At 44.2% G+C, this 22,790-nt stretch overlaps 1 protein-coding gene and 1 pseudogene across 7 annotated transcripts; both read right to left on the reverse strand.

The window, feature by feature from the left end:
- Positions 1-1,560: 1,560 nt before the first annotated feature.
- Positions 1,561-9,208, reverse strand: LOC133229770 (zinc finger protein 239-like). 7 transcript variants are annotated; one of them, XM_061386513.1, is made up of 4 exons: positions 9,142-9,208; positions 6,531-6,569; positions 4,833-4,959; positions 1,561-3,540 (listed from the first exon to the last, which is right to left on the reverse strand). In XM_061386513.1, the coding sequence occupies exons 2-4, from the start codon at positions 6,543-6,545 to the stop codon at positions 2,369-2,371; spliced, it is 1,314 nt and encodes a 437-aa protein (XP_061242497.1). In that variant the 5' UTR covers positions 6,546-6,569; positions 9,142-9,208; the 3' UTR covers positions 1,561-2,368. The 7 variants fall into 7 exon arrangements, with proteins under 7 accessions (XP_061242497.1, XP_061242493.1, XP_061242496.1 ...); XM_061386509.1 differs by having other exon boundaries at positions 6,531-8,361; positions 9,142-9,204; XM_061386512.1 differs by having other exon boundaries at positions 8,187-9,142.
- On the reverse strand, positions 9,142-21,293 carry LOC133229782 (zinc finger protein 154-like; annotated as a pseudogene).
- Positions 21,294-22,790: the final 1,497 nt, after the last annotated feature.

A 22,790-nucleotide genomic window follows, 5' to 3' on the forward strand; every position in this document is an offset into this window, starting at 1 on the left:
ACAAAACCCCATTTTTAGAGATGAATGGATTAAAAAATACAATGAAAATATATCAAATAGTATATTTATCAGGAAAAAATGAGTTATTCACATTGGCAACTTAGATGATTCTCAAAATAACTGCACGTGGAGAAAGAAAATGACAACTACAAAAGTAATCATTTAGACTTCAACGATATTGCTGTGCTTAGTCCTGTTCAACTCTGTGCAACCCCATGGACTATAGCCCGTCAGGCTCCTCTCTCAATGGGAATTCTCCAGGCAAGAATACTGGAGTGGATTGCCCTGTCCTCCTCCAGGGGATCTTCCGAACCCAGGGATCAAACTCAGGTCTTCCTAACTGCAGGTAGATTCTTTACCATCTGAGCCACCAGAAAAACCAATGATATTAGAAGTCTGGAAAACACTAATTTAATGAGAGAAAAATCAGTCAATAGTAGTTGCCGGGGATCCTGGGAGACATATGGTAGTGATGGATGTTTGCTATGATGATAGTTCTGTGACTTTGCAAGTGTTAAAACTTACCAAGCTGGTAAGTTTGGTAATTCAGCTGCAGTTATGCTCAGAGCATGGCAACTGTACATCTCAACCAAATCGGGATAGAAATTGGCTTCACATAAAAATCTGAATCTCCATTTTGGAAAAGAACTCTGGCAACCACACCTCAAATCTACCACCTCTCCCGGTCTCATAGAAATTCTGTCACAGTAGAAATGAAGATTGCTGAACAATAAAAAGGTGCTTACACTTGAGTTATTTAGGAACTCTGCCTGGGTCCTAAAACTCACATGCCTGGACTACAGGACTCTCACTCTCATTTACCCACTGCTTTCACTGTGCAGCAATGGCCTTAAGATTTGCAGATGCTATGTGATGCCAAAACCTTTACATTCTTCAGTCACTGACTGCAGGCTCAAGAGGAAGAGAAACACGGCTGTAACTTCTGAAAATTTCTGCAAAAACCTTATCATCAACAGCCACAGTTATGGGAACATTTATGAACGCCCTTTTAGAAAAGGTGTATCCCTTCCTGTTGCTAGATTCTCAGTTCCTATTAATCCCCCATTTCTGAACCAAGTATGGTCCCCCCCAATGTCTGTAGCCTAACACTCAGCAACACCAGCCTGCCACATTATGCACATTATGGCACATGGCTGTGTTCCAGCTGGACCTAGAGAACTTCCATTGAACAGTACTAGGGGGATGATGTGATATCCCATGTGAAAAGAGAACAATCCACACAGCTCCAAAAATCACTTTGCTGCTAACAGTCCTCATCTCAAGGTGGCCTTGGGACCCATCAAAAATTCCTTCAGGACCCATCAAAAATCCTAACATCCAGGTCACAGCATTAGTTCCACAGAGCCCTGGAGTCCATACCAGGAGCCCTTGGACAATGCAAATTAGACCCAAACTAGACTGAACACTATTCTCTGTCATATTCCAACTGAGGTATTATACGAAGTCTGAAACACCCATAAAACTTTTTTACTCTTCATCTTGACAGTCCAGTTTGGTTCTTAACAGCAGTCTGAAGGTGAACAAAACCCAAGATGCATGTTGTCTTAAACAATAGTCTTTATTTTTACACAAAGCAGTGCAAAATGAGGCAGTTCCCCAAAGGGTGACTTGGAGCTAGAAAATCCATCTTGAACATGACACAACCCAATACCACCAAACAAAGTAAACCTCTATGAGCTGCCAGTAGAACCCAGACTGGATGCCCAAGATCAAAGCTGCTTAGGCCATATCCTAGGCAGTTGACAGGATCTAAGAGCATGACGTCACCCAAGTGCTCAGGCTACACATGCTTCCCTCTAAGGGACAGGAGAGCACAAAGGTCTACCTACCCTGATCACACTTCGGGACTGACAACCAGAACAGGAATCTGCCATCTGGTAGAGGGAAGAAATTCACAGTGACATGAAGTCTGGCAAGGCTGCTGCACAGGTTAGGAAGTAGATCTTAGCTCCTTAAAGCTTCCAGAGAACCAAGTATCCACAGGCCCTCTCCACACCAGGGCTGTGCACATGGATGGCATTCAGCTTTTGGCTGATGATGCCCTCATAGAGCCTGTTAAGTAAGATATATTAATTAAGGAGACAGCTCATTGGCTTCTCTCTTCATTTGGTTTGAAGGTCTTTCTCCAGTATGAACTTTTTGGTGACCAATGTGGTTATACCTTCAGCTGAAAGCTTTCCTACATTCTCTGCACTCCTGGGTCTGGTGCTCAATCAGAGCTGACCTGTGACAGAAAATATTTCCATATTTGTTGCACTTGTGGGGTCTTTCTGTGCTGTGAACTTTTCAGCTTTTTTTTTCCTTGTTCAGGTGCTATAGCTAAAGAAATTCTCCACATTTGGTACACTCAGGTGACTTTTCTCCAGTGTAAATTCAGGTGCTTAATGAGAGTAGATTTCTGGCTAAAACATTTCCCACAATCACAGCACTTATAAGGCCTTTCTCCAGTGTGAACTCTCTGGTGTGTAGTAAGAATAGAATTTTGGCTAAAACATTTTCCACATTCACTGCACTCAAAAGTCTTTGCTCCAGTATGAATTCTATTGTGGACTTGAAGGTGGGCTCTTTGCCTAAAGGACTTCCCACATTCATTACACTCATAAGGCCTTTCCCCACTGTGAATTCTTCTATGCATAACAAGGCTGGCCATGTATCTAAATGCTTTCCCACATTCACTGCACTCATGAGGCCACTCTCCAGTGTGGACCAGCTGGTGCTGAATAAGCATGCGTTTACAGGTGTAGGTTCTTCCACATTCTCCACATTCATAAGGCCTCTCTCCAGTGTGGACTCGCCGGTGCTGATCAAGTTTGGTTTTAGTACTAAATGTTTTCCCACATTCACTGCACTCATATGGTCTGGCTCCAGTGTGAATTCTCTGGTGCACAACAAGCTGGGAGTGTTGCCTAAAGAATTTTCCACATTCTCTACACTCATAAGGCCTTTCCCCTGTGTGGATCCTTCTATGTATAGCAAGGCTGGAGCTGCATCGAAAGACTTTCCCACATTCGCCGCATTCATAAGGCTTCTCTCCGGTGTGGACTCGATGGTGCTGAGCAAGCCTGGACTTCCGGTAGAAGAGTTTCCCACATTCACTGCACTTGAAACGCTTTTCTCCATTGTGAAACTCTGCTACAAACTCCATCATTTGTGGTTTAACCTGGCGCTGGACATGGTCAGAGGTACCAGGGAAATCCTTCCTCGCCTCTTGGCACTTAAAAGCCTTCTCCAATGCATGGACTGTGCAGTTCCTCATTAAGGCCTTACCCAAATCTCTTCTCATGAGCTTCTCTCCACCATGCTGGTGGGATTTCACATCTGTCCCACACAGTGTCTGGCCAGGGTTTGTTCGCAGGACCTGGGGTCCACACAAACCACCTTCTAAGGCCAGGTTACCCATGTCCCAGGGACAGACCTTCTGGCTGGACAGGTCTGTCTTTTTGGTATTTCTCTGTGGCACTTCTACAGAAACATTCTGCTCAGAAGGTGTTTGTTCATCCTCTGCTGTATGACAACACCCTGAAATCAGAAAAATGCGGGTGAACTTAATGTAGGAAAAGGTTTTTAAAAAGGCAGATGTTTTGCACCATATGTGTCTGACATAGAAAGAATAAATCCATGGGACTAGTTCAGGACAAGGAGCTGTGGGCAGGTAAGGAAAAGCCCCAATCTGTAGAACTGGGCTTCTACACATCACAGAACAGGAAGGACTCACCAGGCAAAAGACACAAGAGGGTGGATATTAAATGGAGGAGCCAGGGGTTCACAATGCACTCCTACAGGAATGGTTTTCACCAGGGCCTTGGCTGCTGGTGACACATGTGTGCTGTGTGGAAAGCTATGTCAAGGCCCAGGATATTGTGTCACTGAGTAGCTGGTGTTCAGGACTATATTAAGGAGAGGTGCAGGTTTTATGACACAGTAAGCATAGGCAAACAATGGAAAGCATTAGAGTGAGGATGTTGAGGAACAATGAGGAGTGGAAGCCAAAGAGGTGAGGGATAATCCTGGGTTGGAAGCCAGGGTAGAAATCACAGGGGGAATGTGTCAAGAATGGAGAAGAAACAGAAATGAGATAACAAGTCACTGGTCTTAGACCACAAACAGTGTTGGGGCCAGGACATATTCAAAATTTGACTGAATCCAGCCACAACGTCACTGCTCCCTGTGATGCCAATCATCAGGACCAGACCCATTTTGAGCCCTGCTTCCTGTGCTTGGAATCATGTCCACTCTCTCCTATACCCAAGGTTCTCCTCCCAGCTTCAACTGGACAACAACATGGGACTTAGAAGATCCACATTCTAAGAAAAGAACAAGACAGTTTCCCATGGGAAAACAACCAATCTCAAAAGAATTCAAGAAAAAAATAATGATAAAAATAATCTTTGAATCTCATAGCTATATGCACCCCATAAATGGTGACCATGCTGGGTCCCAACAATTCCTGAAACAGTGAAGCCCAAAGAAATGTCAGCAGGAAGGAGGCAGAAGCTGCACAAAGGTACAAGGGTCTACAGAGTCAACTTGACAGGGAGAAGCTGAAATGAATGGAAATCACTAAGCTAACTCCAAGGCTTATGATCCAGAAAATTTTTGCTGAGAAAACTTCAGCCACTGGCATTGGGGCCACCTGTGAAAGGAGGTGGAACACACACTCACTCAGGCTTGGTACCCACAACACAGAGGACAGGGAAGAAATAATACAGAGGTGCCCACTGTCTAGCTGTGAACAGAACAGACTTGCTCTTAGAGAAAAGGGGAAAGGCAGAGACCTGTCCAGGATGCTGGCATAGGGGTGAGGGCCTTACCCAAGGACACAACCAGTGCAAAGGTCTCCAGCATGACATCGCGGTACAGGAATTTCTGGGCCTCACCAAGGAGCCTCCATTCCTCTTGGGAAAAGTAAACAGCCACATCCTCAAAGGTCACAGGGCTCTATGATGATGGGAACAGATGTGTGCATGAGCAGCCTCTTTCCCTAGGACCCTAAGAACACCCCCAACCCTAATCCACATTCACTCTGGTGTCATCATCCTCCCTGGCTCCCTAATTTAGAGGGCAGTGGTACCCAAAACTCTGGCTGTGGGCCTGGCATGCAGAGCCCCTTTCCTCTCCTGCAAGACAACAGTCTGACAGTCCCCAGGTGATCCACTCCAGACACCAACAACTTGAACCCACCCTTCTCAAAGTCCTACTACAGAGCCCTCAGTCAATTAGTTCACACACCTTCCCTACATGCATATCATATCACTCAGTGGACATTCTCAGACATCTGACCCCCATCTTCACCATATGGACCACCAAGTTGGCTTTCCCACCAGGCCTTGATCCTGACTTTATCTCAGTCACAACACACAAAATCTAAATACCTCTGGTCAGATTCCACTTCCATACTGCACTATGTCTCTTTAACAGTTACCATCTTTGCTCATATAACACCCATTCAAAATCCACACCCACTTAACACAGCCTAAAGAAACTGTGACATTGTGTCACAAGCTTCCCAAGTTCTACCACAAAAGCCTAGTGAGTCAGAGGAGAATAAATTAGCACCAGCATGACTTTGCTATCAATTTATCTCATTTCTGCTTTTCTTCCACATCAGTATCATAGCTTTTCCCCACAGAAAGCTGACTTACCAACTGGCCTTCCCCTTCCCCTTCCCTTCTTGCTGATGACCACTCCACTTCTTTGTCTGTCTGTGTCTCCTCTGTCCCCTAATGGCATCCAAAAGCCTCCCCATTACTCTAGATCTACATGTTCAGCCATCCACTTGTCTCCTACACTTGGGAGCCACTGCAACATCTGAGGCTTAACAGGGCCAAAACTCAATTCCTAATATTCTCACTGAAAAGTCCTCTTACCAGACTTCCCCAAATCAGTTGATGGCACTTCCACCTTTCCAGATGCAAATGGAAAAAACTTTGGAAGCATGTGATTCCTTCACATTGGAAAATCTGATCAGCCTTTACTTAGAAAAAGTAGAAACCAAGTAGTTTTCATATCTCCACATACACCACTTTGGTGCAGCTAGAGCCATGTACATCTGGAAAATTAAGACAGCTTCTATGTTTCTTTGTCTTCCTCTCCACCAGGCTGTTGTGCACTCTGCTCCCAGAGGCAGCCTCTTGAAACTTAAGTAATATCACTTTTCATTTCTATTACAAAAATCCCATTTCTGCCATCAGTCTCAGAACAGAAACTCATCTTATCAGGCTACCAGTCTAGCCCTGACCCTGGTTCCCTTGTTCTCTGTTCCTACTGCATAAACAGAGACCCAACAGTCCTAAAATACACTCATCTCAATTGCATCCTCGAGCATTTGGACATAGTAACCCCTATACATACAATCTTGCACATTTCAGTCCCCTGGTTGCCAAATTTGGAATCTTTCCATATACCCTCTGGCCTGGACTTGGAATTCTGCACTCAGGGTTTCTCTAGGGTGTCCAGACACCAAGTTCACGAAAAGCAGCAGAAAAATCTTTCAGAACACCAACACTCACCAGTGAAGAGTCCATAAGTTGTTCTGTTGAACATGGAACCTGTGGGAAGAGTAGTGCCATGTAACTTTAATTCCCATCAGCAACAAAGACAAGAAAGATTAATGAGATAACTATTCAATATTTCAGGTGAAGACAAATTACTCAATAGAAAACTAAATCATAAAGAGGGCAGAAAATGTTATGGAGTTGTGCCATAAGGTCATACGTCTGACTTCAGAAAAGGTTTTCTAGAAGTGGGACTAATAAGTGCAAAGCCTTTCTATTAGATTCATGTCTGATGTGTCTGAGTAGCTCCATGAGGCTAGTACGACTGGAGCCCAATGATCCAAAGAGTAAGCTACCTGGTTAGATAGGAGATGCTTGTGGCAGGTCATATAGAGCTATTATAGCCCCAAGCCATGCATATAAAAATTAAGCAGAGCTCTTTCTGACATTGCCATTTGATTCCATTCTTCCATTTCTCCCTTGCCAATAATAACTTTTTCCTCTCATAGCTTGTAGCTGGACCCAACATTTGGACAGGAGTTCCTATACTCCTTTTCTAATTTTACTTTGGTTATCTTAAAGATTATTTTTTAAAAAACTTATACTTGAACGATATTCTTTAATATATCCAGTTTTTCCCCCCATAAATGTTCAAACAGATTAACTTCCTACAAGCTTTTTTCTCCTGTTGTAGAGAATGGAAACACCACTGACTTCGCTTTGAAAATGGATCTCAGAATTCTGGCTGCCCAGTGGTTAGAATGTGCTACTTTCACTGCAGTGGACCTGGGTTCTATACCTGGTTGGGGAACCTAGATTCCACAAGCCAAGCACTGCAACCACACACACACACACACACACACACACACACGAGAGAGACAGAGAGAGAGAATTACAAGAAGAAAATGGCTCCAGAAAATTAATCTGTGAGAAAGGGATTATTGCTAGAATCAGAGTAAATGTGTGTGGCTTCCAACAGTTTGAGATAACTGGACATCACTGATGACTCTTTAAACTTAAGACAAAGGAAAGAACCTATATGACCTGATCTCTGTTCAATCCTCTTTAAATAAACATGAAAATACCTTCTTGGGTTCTAAGTATCTTGGTAAGGATTCCCAGCATTATAAGTTTTTATTTTTACAATGATTCATTTAATCCTCCTTTTAAAACAAGTGTTTTACAAAATAATCATTTTCTTCCGAAACTACCAGAGGAGCATCACGTCACGGTGAAATAAATATTAGCAGAGTACAATCACTGAAAGAGAAGAAAAATTCTTAAATGGCTGTATACTGCAGAACTGTTAGGTAGGCATAATGCAAAAAGAGAGTGTGAAAATACAACTACGGGATCCATTAAAAATAAGTATAATCATCTCATTCAAAGAACTAAGTTAAAATTAGTAAGATGGAGCAAAATAAGATCAAAAGGTGGAAATATTCATTTAAATACAATAATAATTTTAACATATATGCTAGACAGATATGTCCTTAACACACAACAGAAGGCAAAGAAGTTATGGCTGGAATAGCAATGGTTATAAATAAAGAAAGCTGACCAAAAAAGCCTTCAACAGCTGATTTTATAAAGACATCTTACTCATATAATGTATGTGCTCAGTCACTCAGTCCTGTCTGATTCTTTGTGACACCATGGACTGTTACCCACCAGGCTCCTCTACCCACGGGATTCTCCAGGCAAGAATACTGGAATAGGGTACCAGGGGACCTTCCATATCCAGGGATCGAACCTGCTTCTCTTGTGTCTTCTGAACTGGCAGGTGGATTCTTTACAACTAGCGCCACCTCAGAAGCCCCATAGACTATACACTCACTATATAATACTGCAAAAGTAAAGAAAATTAGCGGATAGACACGAAAAAATGGGTGACGTCACACCATCTTCTCCAAAAGAAAACAAAAACAAAAACACTTAATACTTTTTTTATTTCAGTTGTAAAAGTTTTAAAGCAACTGAGCAAAGGGCAACTACGGTCCTCGAATATTCTCCACACAGTTGGCAAAACTATGTGTGTGCGCTAAGCCGCTTCAGTCGTGTCCGACTCTTTGCGACCTTACGGACTGTAGCGCGCCAGGCTCCTCTGTCCATGGGATTCTCCAGGCAAGAATACTGGAGTGGGTTGCCACTTCCTCCTCCAGGGGATCTTCCTGACCCAGAGATGGAACCCACGTCACTTATGTCTGCTGCACGGGCAGGCACGTTCTACCACTAGAGACGTGTAAGAAGCAAAACAATCAAGAAAGCAACAAACAAACAACAACAAAAAAACCCGCTCACTTGAAACAAAAGACAACATCTTAACATTTGGGAGACGGGACAATAGTTTTGGAAGGAGCTCCACCGGCGGCTTTTGGGTCCTACTTGTGCCTCATTTCTTGATTTGAGCATTGAACGGCTATTAATAACAGCTGGTTTTTCAACTGCACGTAGGTCAGAAGCATTTATTTTCTCCCAAGCAGGTCATATTTCAAAATTAGAAAAACCTAGGTTTTGGTTAAGAAATGAAAACATACACAGGATACTTGAAAGAGAACACAGGTAAGTACAAAAATACCGCAGAATGAGAAGAGTTGGCTGAGAGCTCGGAGGGCGCAGCGTTTACCTGAAGCGGATCTGTCAGCTCGGCCGTCTCAGCTGAGCCTGAGGGCGAAGGTGGGGCCTGGGCCCGCGGCGCCTGTCTCTGTCCCAAGTCAGAGTCAGGCCGGATGGCGCCGCGCAGAGCCTCAGACCCCGTGAGAGCAGCGGGCACAGCGCCCTCCTGCCTTCCTTCACCTCAGGCCGGCCAAATTCTGAAGTTCCACACACGAAATCAGGCTGGAGTTTAAAAATGTCGCCCGCGGGACCGGCCGGAAGACCCGCCCAGACGCCTTCTTACAGAACGGAAGTGGCTCAGCCCCGGGTTTTCATTGGCCCAGTGACCCACACGGGCTGCGCTTTGTTTTCAGGGAAATGTAGTTAACTCCGCTGTCTGCCACGGCTAGGTTCGGTGCTCCAGACTGCCAGGAAAGTTCCGCCTGACCCTGGTCGGTGGCTGGGAAGCAATTTTCCAAGGCTCCGAGTTACTGGCGGGATTCACACTTCTTAAAGGGGACGCACCCAGATATCCGTGAAACCACTCTTCTCAAAGACAGAAAAAGGAGGTGTCAGCACGCGTAGGGAGTCCTGCCACACAGGGCATCAAGCATTCTAAAATTTTAAGAACTTGAAATTGAGAATGTGGTACAGGTAGAGGACTTAGTGACGTCAACATTTTGGAAAAATTATGAGGTCATACATACTTAGAGGTCAAAGACATTTATGATAGACACCTACAAGTAATATTTTGCATTATGATTGCAATGAATATACCTGAAAACAAACACATTTTAAAGGACTTAGACTCAAAGCGGCAGGCTGATGAATATTCCCCGAAGACAACTGGGTCATCTTTGGAACTTAGGTTACCTTATATGGTCAGAGACTTTGCCAACTCGATTAGGGATTTGGAGAGGAGATTACCCCAAAAGTATGTTTGTCCGGAGATGGACTCCAAGGTCTCCTCGTAAAAGACAGGTAGAGGAAGGCGATTTGATGACTGAAATGCTGCACTGCTGGTCTTGGAAGGAAGTGGTCTTCAGCCGTCAAACACAAGGAATGCAGCTCTAGACTTTGGAAAAGGCAAGGACAATTCATTCCTAGAGCCTCCAGAGAGACCAAGCCCCTAGTCACACTTTGACTTTATCCCTGTGAAAGTGATTTAGACTTCTGACGTCCAGAAGAGTAAAATAATTCATGTTTCGTCTGAAACCATCAACTTTGTGGTTATTCATTATAGCAGCCATAGAAAATGAATACGGTTTAGTGACTTGAGCTTAATTACAGATTGCTCCTGCTATCCCAATGAACAGCTTTCCTAGGAAATGTTTCATAAACTGAGATGTCATAAAGCAGAAATATTCCCTTCTTTCTCAGAATTCTGATACACCACTTCGGTTTTCCCAATGAACAGCCATTAATATGGTGTTATGGCTTTTTTCATAAAAGTGATTAAAATACTTCGGAAGTTTCTTTGGATTTCATAAAAACATGTACTAATGTGTCTTGTATAAAACACAAGTGATGTAATCTGAACTTTGGAAAGCAGGAGATTCCTGTATTTGATTAAATTATGAAAATTATGAAAAAGTGTCAAAGTCTGGAAATACACTTTGAATTATTTAAAAGTTAAATGAGGCAGGGTGGGGCTAAATGTCCTATGTAAAAATGAGTAAATATTTTTATGTATGTCAAGTATGTTAATATTAGGAGTATAAAGTGGCGAATAATGTTCTGAGAACCTAGCCAAGTCATTCAGTGAAGAAAACTGAAGTTCCAACACACTTATTGTCTTCTCAGATTATCTGGCAAATGAAAAAAAAAAGTCCAACATCATGAATTAGTAGGGAAATGCAATCAGATAATAGTCTCCATACTTTTAAAACAGGTAATATTTAAAATACTAACCATACCAACCACTACTGGTGAGGAATAACGGGGAATTGAACACTGTCAATGGGAATGCAAATGGGTAGTCATTCATTTTAGAACATGAAACCAAGTGTCCATATAAAGGATTTTATTTACTTGTTTGCTTACTTGTGGCAGGCAAACTGGAAACAAACCACAAAACCCCATCCTTTAACAGATGAATGGATAAACAGTTAAACGATGGTCTACCCAAATAATATATTTATCAGAAAAAAATTATTCACATTGGCAACTTGGATGATTCTTAAAGTAACTATGCATGTAGAAAGAAAATGACAAATAAAAAAGTAAACATTAAACACTCCAATGATATTAAAGTTCTGGAAAACATTGAGTTACTGAATTGGAGATGTACCCACAGGCCATCTCCACACTAGGGGTGTGCACACAGATGGCATTCAACTTACAGTTGAGGAGTCCTTTACAGAACCAGTTCAGTAAGATGTATTAACTAAGGAGATAGCTCATTTGTTTCCTTCTCATCTCATTTGAAGGCCTTTCTCTAGTATGAGCATACTGGTGACAAATGAGGTTAGACCTTTGGCTCAAAGCTTTGTCACATTCAGTACACACATAGGGGCTCTACAGGTAGTGATGGATGTTTGTTATGATGATGGTTCCATGCGTGGTTGAAACTTAGCAAGTTGGACAATTTAGGGATGTTCTATTCAGTGCAGACCAACTATACATAAGCTCAATTAAATCTGTATAAAAATTGACTTCACATAAAAATCGGAATCTTTTTGGAAAAGGAGAACTCTGGCTATCACACCTCAAATCCATTCTCTCTCTTGGTCTCATGGGAGGGATTCTGTCAGAGTAGCAATGAAGACTGGTGAGCAATCAAAGTTATCCAGGAACTCTGTCTGGGTCCTAAAAATCACATGCCTGGACTACAGGATTTCTGCTGTTATTCCCCACTGTCTTCACTGTGCAGTAATGGCCTTAGATAAACAATCTGCAGATGCTATATGACGCCAAAACCAGTTCTGTAACATCTGAGAATTTTGGCAAAAACTTTATCATAAACAGCCATGGGAACATTTGTGGATGCAGCTTTAGAAAAGGTGTGCCCCTCCTTGTTTGCCAGTCTCTCAGTTCCTATTAACTCTATGCCTGTTTCTGCAACAAGTATGATTCCCACCCAGTGTCTGTAAGTTAACACTGAGCAACACCAGCCCCAAGTTGTGGACATTGTGGCATGTGGCTCTGCTATGGCTGGGCCTAGGGACCTTCTTCCCTTAAACAATACTGGGGGCATGATGTGACATCTCATGTGAAAAGACAACTTATGCAGCTCCAAAAACAAAACAAAACAAAACAAAACACTGGTGCTGCTCACAACTGTCCTCATCTCAGGGTGACCTGAAGACCTACCCAAAATTCTGACATCTGGTCACATTAGTCCCACAGAACCCTGCAGTCTACCCCAGGAGACCTTGGACAACAGTGTAAATTAGATCAAACTAGACTGAATTCTGTTCTCTGCCATTATCATTCCCAATGAAGTACACAAAATTTAGAACACCCACAAAACTTGTTCCTCTTCATCCTGATAGTCCAATGTGGTTCTTAACAGCAGTCTCAAAGTGAACAACACCAAAGACGCATGTTGTGTTAAGCAATAGTCTTTATTTTTACACAAAGTAGTGCAAAATGAGGCAGTTCCCCAAAGGGTGACTTGGAGCTAGAAAATCCATCCTGAGCATAAAATGATCCAATACCACCAAATAATGTAAACCTCTATGAGCTTCCAGCAGAACCAGACTGGCAAAGCTGCTTAGGCTGTGTCCTATGCAGTTGACAGGACCTAAGAGCGTGACACCACCCAAGTCCTCAGGCCACTTATGCTTCCCTCTAGGGTACAGGAGAGCACAAAGGTCTACCTACACTGATCTCACTGTATGTGGATCTGCCACTTGGTAGATGCCCAGTATGAGGATCTGCCACTTGGTAGAGGTAAGAAAGTCACAATGACACGAGGTCTGTCAAGGGCCCTGGGAGGTCACAGCCTAGCTCCTCAAAGTTTCCTAGGAACTGGGTACCCACAGACCATCTCCACATTAGGGCCGTGCACACAGGTGACATTCAACTTACAGTTGAGAAGTCCCTCACAGAGCCAGTTCAGCAAGATGTATTAACTAAGGCAACAGCTCATTCTCTTCTCTCCTCATCTCATTTGAAGGCCTTTCTCCAGTATGAGTGTTCTGATGACAAACAAGGTTAGACCTTCGGCTCAAAGCTTTTTTACATTCACTACACTGCTCTATGGGCTGTTAGGTTCTGGCGCTGAGTTAGAGCACACATTTGACAAAAAATATTCCCCCACTTGCTGTGCTGGTGCTGCACTTCTGTGGTGTGAACTTTTTGGTGTTAATTAAGTTGGGTGCTTTGGCTAAAGACTTCTCCACATTTAGTGCACTTGTGTGGTTTTTCTCTGGTGTGAACTCAGATGCGTAATGAGAGTAGAGCTTTGGCTAAAACATTTCCTACATTCACTGCACTCGTAATACGTCTTTGCTCAAGTATGAATTTTGTAGTGCACTTTAAGGTGGGAGCTTCGCTTAAAGAACTTTCCACATTCACTACACTTGTAAGGCCTTTCTCCAGTGTGAACTCTTCTATGTTTACTGAGGCTGGATATGAACCTAAAGACTTTTCCACATTCACTGCATTCATAAGGCTTCTCTCCAGTGTGAACTCTCTGGTGCTGAACAAGTTTGCTTTTAGGGGTGAAGCTTTTCCCACATTCACTACAATCATATGGCTTGCCTCCAGTGTGAGTTCTCTGGTGTACAACAAGTTGGGAGCTTTGGCTAAATAGCTTTCCACACTCCCTACCTTCATAAGGCCTTTCTCCTGTATGAATTCTTCTATATAGCAAAGCTGGAATTACATCTAAAGACTTTCCCACATTCACTGCACTTGTAAGGCCTTTCTCCAGTGTGGATTCCCTGGTGCTTAAAAAGTATGGGTTTACAGGTAAAGGTTTTCCCACATTCGCAGCACTCCTAAGTCCTCTCACCAGTATGGACATGGACTCTCTGAGGCTGAGTAAGTCTGTATTTGCAACAGAAGGATTTCCCACATTCACTGCACTTGTAAGGCCTTTCTCCAGTGAATTCACTGGTGCCATACAAGTACATGTTTGTCACTAAAAGCTTTCCCACGTTCACTGCACCCATAGGGCCTTTCTCTAGTGTGGACATTCCAGTGCCAAACAAATACATATTCATAGCTGAAGGCTTTCCCACATTCAGCATATTCATAAGGCCTCTCTCCAGTGTGGACTCTCTGGTGCTGAGCAAGCTTGGCCTTTTGGGAGGTTTTCCCACATTCGTGGCATTTATGCTGCCTTTGTCCATTATGAGAAAGTTCCAAAAACTCAGTGCCCTTTTGCAATTTAATCTAGCACGGTGCTGCATGCTTGGGGCTGGTGCACTGGGACGACCCAGGGGGAGGGTATGGGGAGGGAGGAGGGAGGAGGGTTCGGGATGGGGAACACAGGTATACCTGTGGCAGATTCATTTCGATGTTTGGCAAAACTGATGCAATGTTGTGAAGTTTAAAAATAAAATAAAATAAAAGATGAAAAAAAAAACAATCTACTGCTGGAAATAGCGAGAGATACCCGGGAAATCCTTCCTAGCCTCACAGCACATAAAAGCCTTCCCCAGGGCATGGACTGTGCATGTCTTCATAAAGGCCTTACCCGCGCCTCTTCTAAAGAGTTTATCTCCACTGTTCTGCTGAAATTTCAAACCTGCTCCACACAGGGTCTGGCCGGGGTTTATTCCCATGTCCTCAGCTACACACACACCACCTTCTACATTCAGGCTACACATGTCCCAGGGAGAGGCTGGGTGGAGAGGTCTATCTTTGAGGTATTTCTCTGTGGCACTTCTACAGAAACATGCTGCTCTGAAGTTCTCTGCTTGACCTTTATTCCATGCCAACAACCTGAAACTAGAGATATGAGGAGGAATTTCACATAGATTTTGGTAGAATGGGCAGCCCCATCACACATATGTGTCTGACACAGAAGGAATAAAACCATGGGACTATTTTGAGGACAAGGGAGCTCAGGCAGGTTAGAAAACCAGTGCTGTGCAATAATGGACGTCTCCACAGGACAGTCTGGCAGCAACAGCCAAGTGGACCCCACAGATAGTCCCACATTGGTTCCAATAATTCCTGGTCAGTCAGGCTCCAGGAAATGGAGTTGGATCAAGGCAGAACCTGGAGCACAGAGATGCAGGGGTCAACTGAGTCAAACTGGCAGTGAGTGGCTGAGAATCCAGTGAATTTATCCCAAGTCTTTTGACTTAGACAATCTTCACTGAGAAAACTTCAGAGCCACTGGTATTGGGACTACCTGTGAAAGGAGGTGGGACACACACTCACTCAGCCTTAGTACCTGCAAAACAGAGGACAGGGAAGCAGTACCAGACAGGCAACCATGGTCCAGCTATGAAGAGAACAGATTTGAGCTTGGAAAAAAGGGGAAAGTCAGATACCTGCCCAGGATGCTGGGACAAGGGTGAGGGCCTTACCCAAGGATGCAACCAGTACAAAGGTCTCCAGCATGATATCATGGTACAGGCATCTCTAGGCCTCATCAAGGAGCCTCCATTCCTCCTGGGAAAAGTACACAGCCATGTCCTCAAAGGTCACAGGGCCCTGTGATGATGGGAAGAGATGTGTGCATAAGCAGCTTCTCTCCCCAGGACCCCATAATCAACCAACCCCAGCCCACCCTAACTCTGGCATCATCATCCTCCCATTTCCTAACATAGAGGGCAGTGGTACCCAAAACACTTCATCCTTCCTCGCATACTAGGTACAGTTCTCAGTGACTACAGGCAGGTGGATAGACAGAGGCTATCTGTGTGGTGGGCCTGGCATGCAGGGCCCCTTCCCTTTCTTGTAAAACAACAGCCACAGTTCCCAGGATCATGTCTCCCAGACACACAGAAACTTAGGCCCACCTTTCTCTCAGACTCCTAGTACCTCAGGAAGTTAGTTCACACACCTTCCCCACAAGCATATCACTCAGTGGACTATATATCTGACCCTGATCACTGCCACCTGGTTCACAAAATTGGCATGTCTCCAGCTTCCCCTCATCTCCTGAACATTCAGAAAGTGCCTGACAAATACAACACAACCCCACTGTTCACCCACTTTCCACTGGCAGCTCCCTAGCCCTGTTCTGAAGGATTCCCCACTAAACCTTGTTCTTGACTTTATCCTCAGTCACAACATTCAGATCTAAATACCCCTGGTCAGTTTCCACTTCCATACTGCACATTATGTCTCTTCAAAAGTTACAATCTTTGTTCACATAATAATCATTCAAAATCCACACCCAGCTGGCAGATCGTGGGTAAACTCATCTGACATTTTATCATAAATTCCCCAAATTCCACCACAAAAACCTAGTGAGTACACAGGAGGGTCAATAAGCAGCAGCCTGACTTTGGCATCACTTCGTCTCCTTTTCTGCTTTTCCTCTGCATCAATTTCATAAGCACTATCTCATAAATACCTGGACCACATGCTGGACTTTCCCACCCCCTATCTTCCTGCTGATGACCTTTGTAAAAGCCCCCCACCTTCCCTTGTCCCCTAATGGCATCCTGAAGACTCCCCAGCACTCTAGATCTGCAAGTTCAGCCATCCACTGGTCTCCTATACGCAGGAGTCACTGGAACATCTGAGACTCAACACAAGACCCAATTCCTAACAGTCTCACAGAAAGGGATTCTGCTTGCTGACTTCCCCATCTCAGCTGATAACACTACCACCCTTCCAGATGTAAAGGGAAAAAAGCCTTTGGAGTCATCTGTGACTCACTCCACATTATAAAATCTAGTCTACTGTTAAACTTTAAAAACAAATTCAGGAGCCAAATATTTCTCCTACTTCCATATCTATCACTCTGATCTAGGCACAACTACTGCTCATCAGGGTGATTACAATAGCCTCCTTGCTATCTGCCTGTCTTCCTCTTCCCCAGTCTATTGAGTCCTCTGCAGCCAGGGGCAGCCTCTTTAAACCTAAGTCACATTACTTTTCCCCTCTGTACCAAAAATTCCACATCTGCCATCATTCTCAGAACAGAAACTCACCTTCTCAGGCTAGCAGTTTAGGCCCGACTCTGGCCCTCTTGCTCTCTGTTCTTACCAGACATTAACGAAGACCCACACGTCCTAAAGCACGCCCGCCCCATCACAGGCTCAAGCATTTGCACGGAACCCACACGGCCTAAAGCTCTCCCGCCCCATCACAGGCTCAAGCATTTGCACGGATTACCCCTGTACCTAGGACAACTTTCCACATCTCCGTCCACTGGCTGCCAAAAAGGGAATCCCTCCATATAACCTCTGGCCTGGACTTGGAACTCTGGACTTAGGGTTTCTCTAGGATCTCCAGACACCAGGTCCAGGAAGAGTAGCAGCGTAACATTCCAGAACACCTGCCACTCATCAGTGAAGAGTCCATAAAAGGTTCTGCTGAATGTGAAACCTGTGAGAAGAGCAGGGCCATGTAACTTTAATTTCCATCAGCAACATAGTCAAAAAAGAATAGCCATGAATAAAACATTTTATATTTAAGGCAAAGAGAAATACTTAAGGATAAAACAAAGCATGCAAAAGATGACAGAAAATATTATGGAGTTCTTCCATAAAGTAATATGGATGTCTAGAGAAAAGGCTTTCCAGAAGTGGAAGATACAAGTGAAAAGTCTATCAGTCATGTGCAGTGTGTTTGAGTACCATGTATGAGGATAGTGTGACTGAAGTTCAATGAGACAAAACGAAAGCAATCATGTTGGTGAGGAAATGGTTGTGGCAGGTCATATTACATTATTATACCCGAGGCTACAAATATCAAAATTAAGTCTTCCTGTATGTCCAGGTCTGACACCTCCATTTGATTTTCTTGCTTCTCCCTTGTCAATAATACATTTTCCTCTTCTTCTCACTTGTAGCTGGCCACAACAAGTGACCAGGAGTTCTTATACTTCTCTTTCAAAGTTTACTTTGGTTATGTTGCTGCTGCTGCTGCTGCTAAGTCGCTTCAGTCGTGTCCGACTCTGTGAGACCCCATAGACGGCGGCCCACCAGGCTCCCCCGTCCCTGAGATTCTCCAGGCAAGAACACTGGAGTGGGTTGCTATTTCCTTCTCCAATGCATGAAAGTGAAAAGTGAAAGTGAAGTTGCTCAGTTGTGTACAACTCTTAGCAGCCCCATGGACTGCAGCCCACCAGGCTCCTGCGTCCATGGGATTTTCCAGGCAGGAGTACTGGAGTGGGGTGCCATTGGTTATGATAGGTAGTTAGAATAGGAAAAAGGAGTCCAGAATGGTAGTGGCTAAAAGACAAAGAAGGGAAAAGCCTTTGAAAATAGAACAAAGGAAGGTCTGAGGACGGGAGTGAGAACCTCAGGCAAAGCAAACAGCCCTCCTGGCTAGCCCAATTTACATAGGGCAGGCTCAGGGAGAGGAGAAAAAACATATAAAAAAGGAGCCAAAATTGAACAGCTGGCTTCTACTCTCTTCGTGTTTTTTGGGTCGGCCTGCTCTCAAGCCTTGAGGATCATTTTTCTTTGCTTGCCAAATAAAACGGATCTGTAACCCCAACCTGTAACGCTGATCCATCCATTGCTTCAAATTTTTGCTGTGGCAAGACAGAACCGAGGAAACTACACATTCCCCCAACAGTTATGTTAAAAATTGTTGGATATAAAATTTCAGCTTACATAATTCATATATTAAACTCTTATTTGAAGTTATTATTACATTATACAACAGAATTGAAGAACATGTACTTTTTATTCATATTCTTTGATAAATCCATACGGGTTTTTTCCCACCAATGTTCAGAGAGATCATTTGTAAATCTTCTTGGATTCTAAAACATCTTGATATGGATTCAAAGCCTTATAACTTATTACCCTTAATATGATTCACTTTGTCCCCCTTATAACAAATATTTTAACAAGATATCTTCATCATTTTCTCTTCTGATATCACCCGAGTAAAGACTTAAAGTGAAAGTGAAAAGTGAAGTCGCTCAGTCGTGTCCGACTCTTTGCGACCCCATGGACTGTAGCCTACCAGGCTCCTCTGTCCATGGCATTTTCCAGGCAATAGTACTGGAGTAGATTTAAATAACTTATAAATAATAAATATTGGAAGAGTACAATGACTGAAAAAGCAAAAACTCTTTACATGGGTGTGTAACGTAAAACTGTAAATGTACCTAATGCATAATAAGTGTGTAGCAAAATTAACTACAGGTAGATTAAGTGTAATCAAGCTATTCAAAGAACTAAGTTAAAATTAGTGACAAGGAATTAAAAAAAATTAGTAACAAGGAATAAAACAAGACTAAAAAGTGGAAACATTCATTTAGATGAAATAACAATTTTAACATATACGCTACACAAATGTGTGCTGGGTATATCCCAGAAGACATGGCAGGTATATCTACAATAGCAATGTTTATAAATGCCAAAACAAAACAAAAACAAAAGAAGCTTCAACAGCTGAATTTATAAGGACCCTGTCCTCATATGTTCATACTATAGAATACTGCACAAAAAAGGAAAATAAATGAATAGCTATGAAAACATGGATAAACTCATGCCAAGTTGTGCAGATGAAGAAAATACATTATATTTATGTGATTCCACTCAGAAAAGAGTTTTAAAACAACGGAGTGATGGTAAGCCATAGTCCTTGAGTAATTTCCACATAGCTGGCAAATTTATCAAGAAAAGCAAGGAAATGCTTCCATGAAAGAAAATTTTAACTTTTGGGGGATGGGATAATTGTTTTAGAACACCCACATTTATGCAGCTTCCGGGATCCTATTTATACTGCATTTCTTTTTTGTCTTTTAAATTGGCTGCATCAGGTCTTAACTGCCACACTAGGGATCTTCACTTCATCATTCAGGATCTTTTTCATGTGGTTCAGGAACTCTTGAGTTACCTCATGTGGGCTCAGTAGCTGTGGCTCATGGGCTTAGTTGCTCTGAGGCATGTGGGATCTTAGCTCCCTGTGTGTATGTGTGCTAAGTTGCTTCAGTCGTGTGGGCTCTTTGTAACCCCACAGACAGTAGCCTGCCAGGCTCCTCTGTCCATGGGATTCTCAAGGTAAGAATACTGGAGTGGGTTGCCACGCCCTTCTCCAGGGGATCTTCCCGACCCAGGAATCAAACCTGGGCCTTCCACATTGCAGATTCTTTACCATCTGAGCCACCAGGGAAGCCTCCTAATTTTCTGACAAGGAATCAAACCCTCCTCCCCTGCATTGCAAGGCGGACAATTTACCACTGGACCTCCAGGAGAGTCCCTATATTGAATTTCTTGGCTTGAGAAGAGAATGAATATTAATTTTAGAGCTGCTTATTCAACTTTACCAGGAGGTTCTCTGCAATTTTTTCTACACACCTCATATTTCTATATGTGGTAAACCAACCGTTTGGGGAAACAATAAATAGAAATATATGACACTTGCAAGAAAACACTGTTAAGGACGAAGGTCCCACAGAATGGTAAGACTTGGCTGAGGGACTTCCCCGGTGGTCCTGTAACTAGGACTCTGTGCTCCCAATGTAGGGGTCCCTGGTTGGATCCCAGGTCAGGATCCCAGTCACATGCCTCAACCTGCATGCCGCAAAGACCTGGCGCATCCAAATATATGACTAAAAAGAAAACATTTTTTAAAAAATGAAGAGTTGAAAGTGAAGTCACTCAGTCGTGTCCGACTCTTTGCCACCCCATGGACTGTAGACTGCCAGGCTCCTCCGTCCATGGGATTTTCCAGGCATTTCCTTCTCCCTGGGATCTTCCAGACCTAGCGATTGAACCTGGGTCTCTGGCACTGCAAGCCAACTCTACCGTCCGAGCCACTAGGGGGCTGCCTCAATGGCTCAGCAGTAGAATTGGAGTCCACATGCAGGAGGCATGGGTTCCATCCCTGATCCGGGAAGATCCCACATGCTGCAGATCCCTCTGTGTCACAAATAATTAGCCTGTGCTCTAGAGCCGGGGAGCCACAACTACTGAGCCCAAGCCCTAGAGTCCCGGCTCCGCAATGAGAAGCCCGAGCACCACAACAGACAGTAGACCCCACTCTCCGCCCTTAGAGAAAGGCCAGCGCAGCAATAGCAAAATAAAAGTATTAAAAAAAAATACAAAAAACAAAACGCTGGCCGAGGGGTCCAGAGGTCAAAGCATTTACCTCAATCGTACTCATCCACGCAGCCGTTCCAGCCGAGTCGGTAGGCGAAGGAGGGGCATTCTGGCCGAATGGAGCCCACGCCGAGCCTCAGATCCGCCTCAGGACAGCTGTACCAGCGCCTACCCAGCTCGCTATACCTCAAGGCGGCACAGGGTTCCCAAGATCCCCACCAGGGAACCGATTTCACCAAATGTGTACTGAGTTCACAGGAAGTCGCTTGCGGTTGACGCCGGAAGGACCGCCCAGGCGCGGTCCTCTAGAACCAAACTGCCTCTCTTCTGATGCTTCATTGGTTCTGTGCTGTAGGAGGCGGCGCACTGCCTTCCGGGTAATGTAGTTTACGGAGTTCCAGGCCCTGGCAAGGGGCCCCTCTAGGGCTTGGGCTCAGTAGTTGTGGCTCCCCAGCTCTAGAGCACAGGCTAATTATCTGCCCAACTCTGGCAAAGTTCAACCTCAGAGGATTGCCGGAAGGGGTGTCCCTAGGCTCTGAGTACTGGGGCGGGGTTTCACGCGTCTGAAAGGCAATGCATCACGAGAGGTACAGAGACAATATTTCAGATGGTCCCCAAACCTACCAAACCAAATAGGCACAAGATACCAGGCTGTATCGTGGGGACGACAGAGGATGAGATGGTTGGATGGCATCACCGACTCAATGGACGAGTTTGAGCAAGCTCTGGAAGATGTTGAAGGACAGGGAAGCCTGGCATGCTGCAGTCCATGGGGTTACAGAGTTGGACACGACTGATTGAACAAACAACAACTAGGCTATCGTTCACACACACAGGGCATCCATCCACAGTGCGGGTCTAATAAGTGGTGTCCTCAGTTCAGTTCAGTTCAGTTCAGTAGCTCAGTCGTGTCTGGCTCTTTGCGACCCCATGAATCGCAGCACGCCAGGCCTCCCTGTCCATCACCAACTCCTGGAGTTCACTCAAACTCACGTCCATAGAGTCAGTGATGCCATCCAGCCATCTCATCCTCTGTCGTCCCGTTCTCCTCCTGCCCCAATCCCTCCCAGCATCAGAGTCTTTTCCAATGAGTCAACTCTTTGCATCAGGTGGCCAAAGAACTGGAGTTTCAGCTTCAGCATCATTTCTTCCAAAGAAAGCCAAGGGCTGATCTCCTTCAGAATGGACTGGTTGGATCTCCTTGCAGTCCAAGGGACTCTCAAGAGTCTTCTCCAACACCACAGTTCAAAAGCATCAATTCTTCAGCACTCAGCCTTCTTCACAGTCCAACTCTCACATCCATACATGACCACTGGAAAAACCATAGCCTTGACTAGACAGACCTTTGTTGGCAAAGTAATGTCTCTGCTTTTGAATATGCTATCTAGGTTGGTCATAACTTTCCTTCCAAGGAGTAAGTGTCTTTTAATTTCATGGCTGAAATCACCATCTGCAGATTTTGGAGCCCCCAAAAATAAAGTCTGACACTGTTTCCACTGTTTCCCCATCTGTTTGCCATGAAGTGATGGGACCAGATGCC

Source organism: Bos javanicus, chromosome 18, assembly GCF_032452875.1.
Source record: "Bos javanicus breed banteng chromosome 18, ARS-OSU_banteng_1.0, whole genome shotgun sequence".
NCBI classification, from domain to species: domain Eukaryota; kingdom Metazoa; phylum Chordata; class Mammalia; order Artiodactyla; family Bovidae; genus Bos; species Bos javanicus.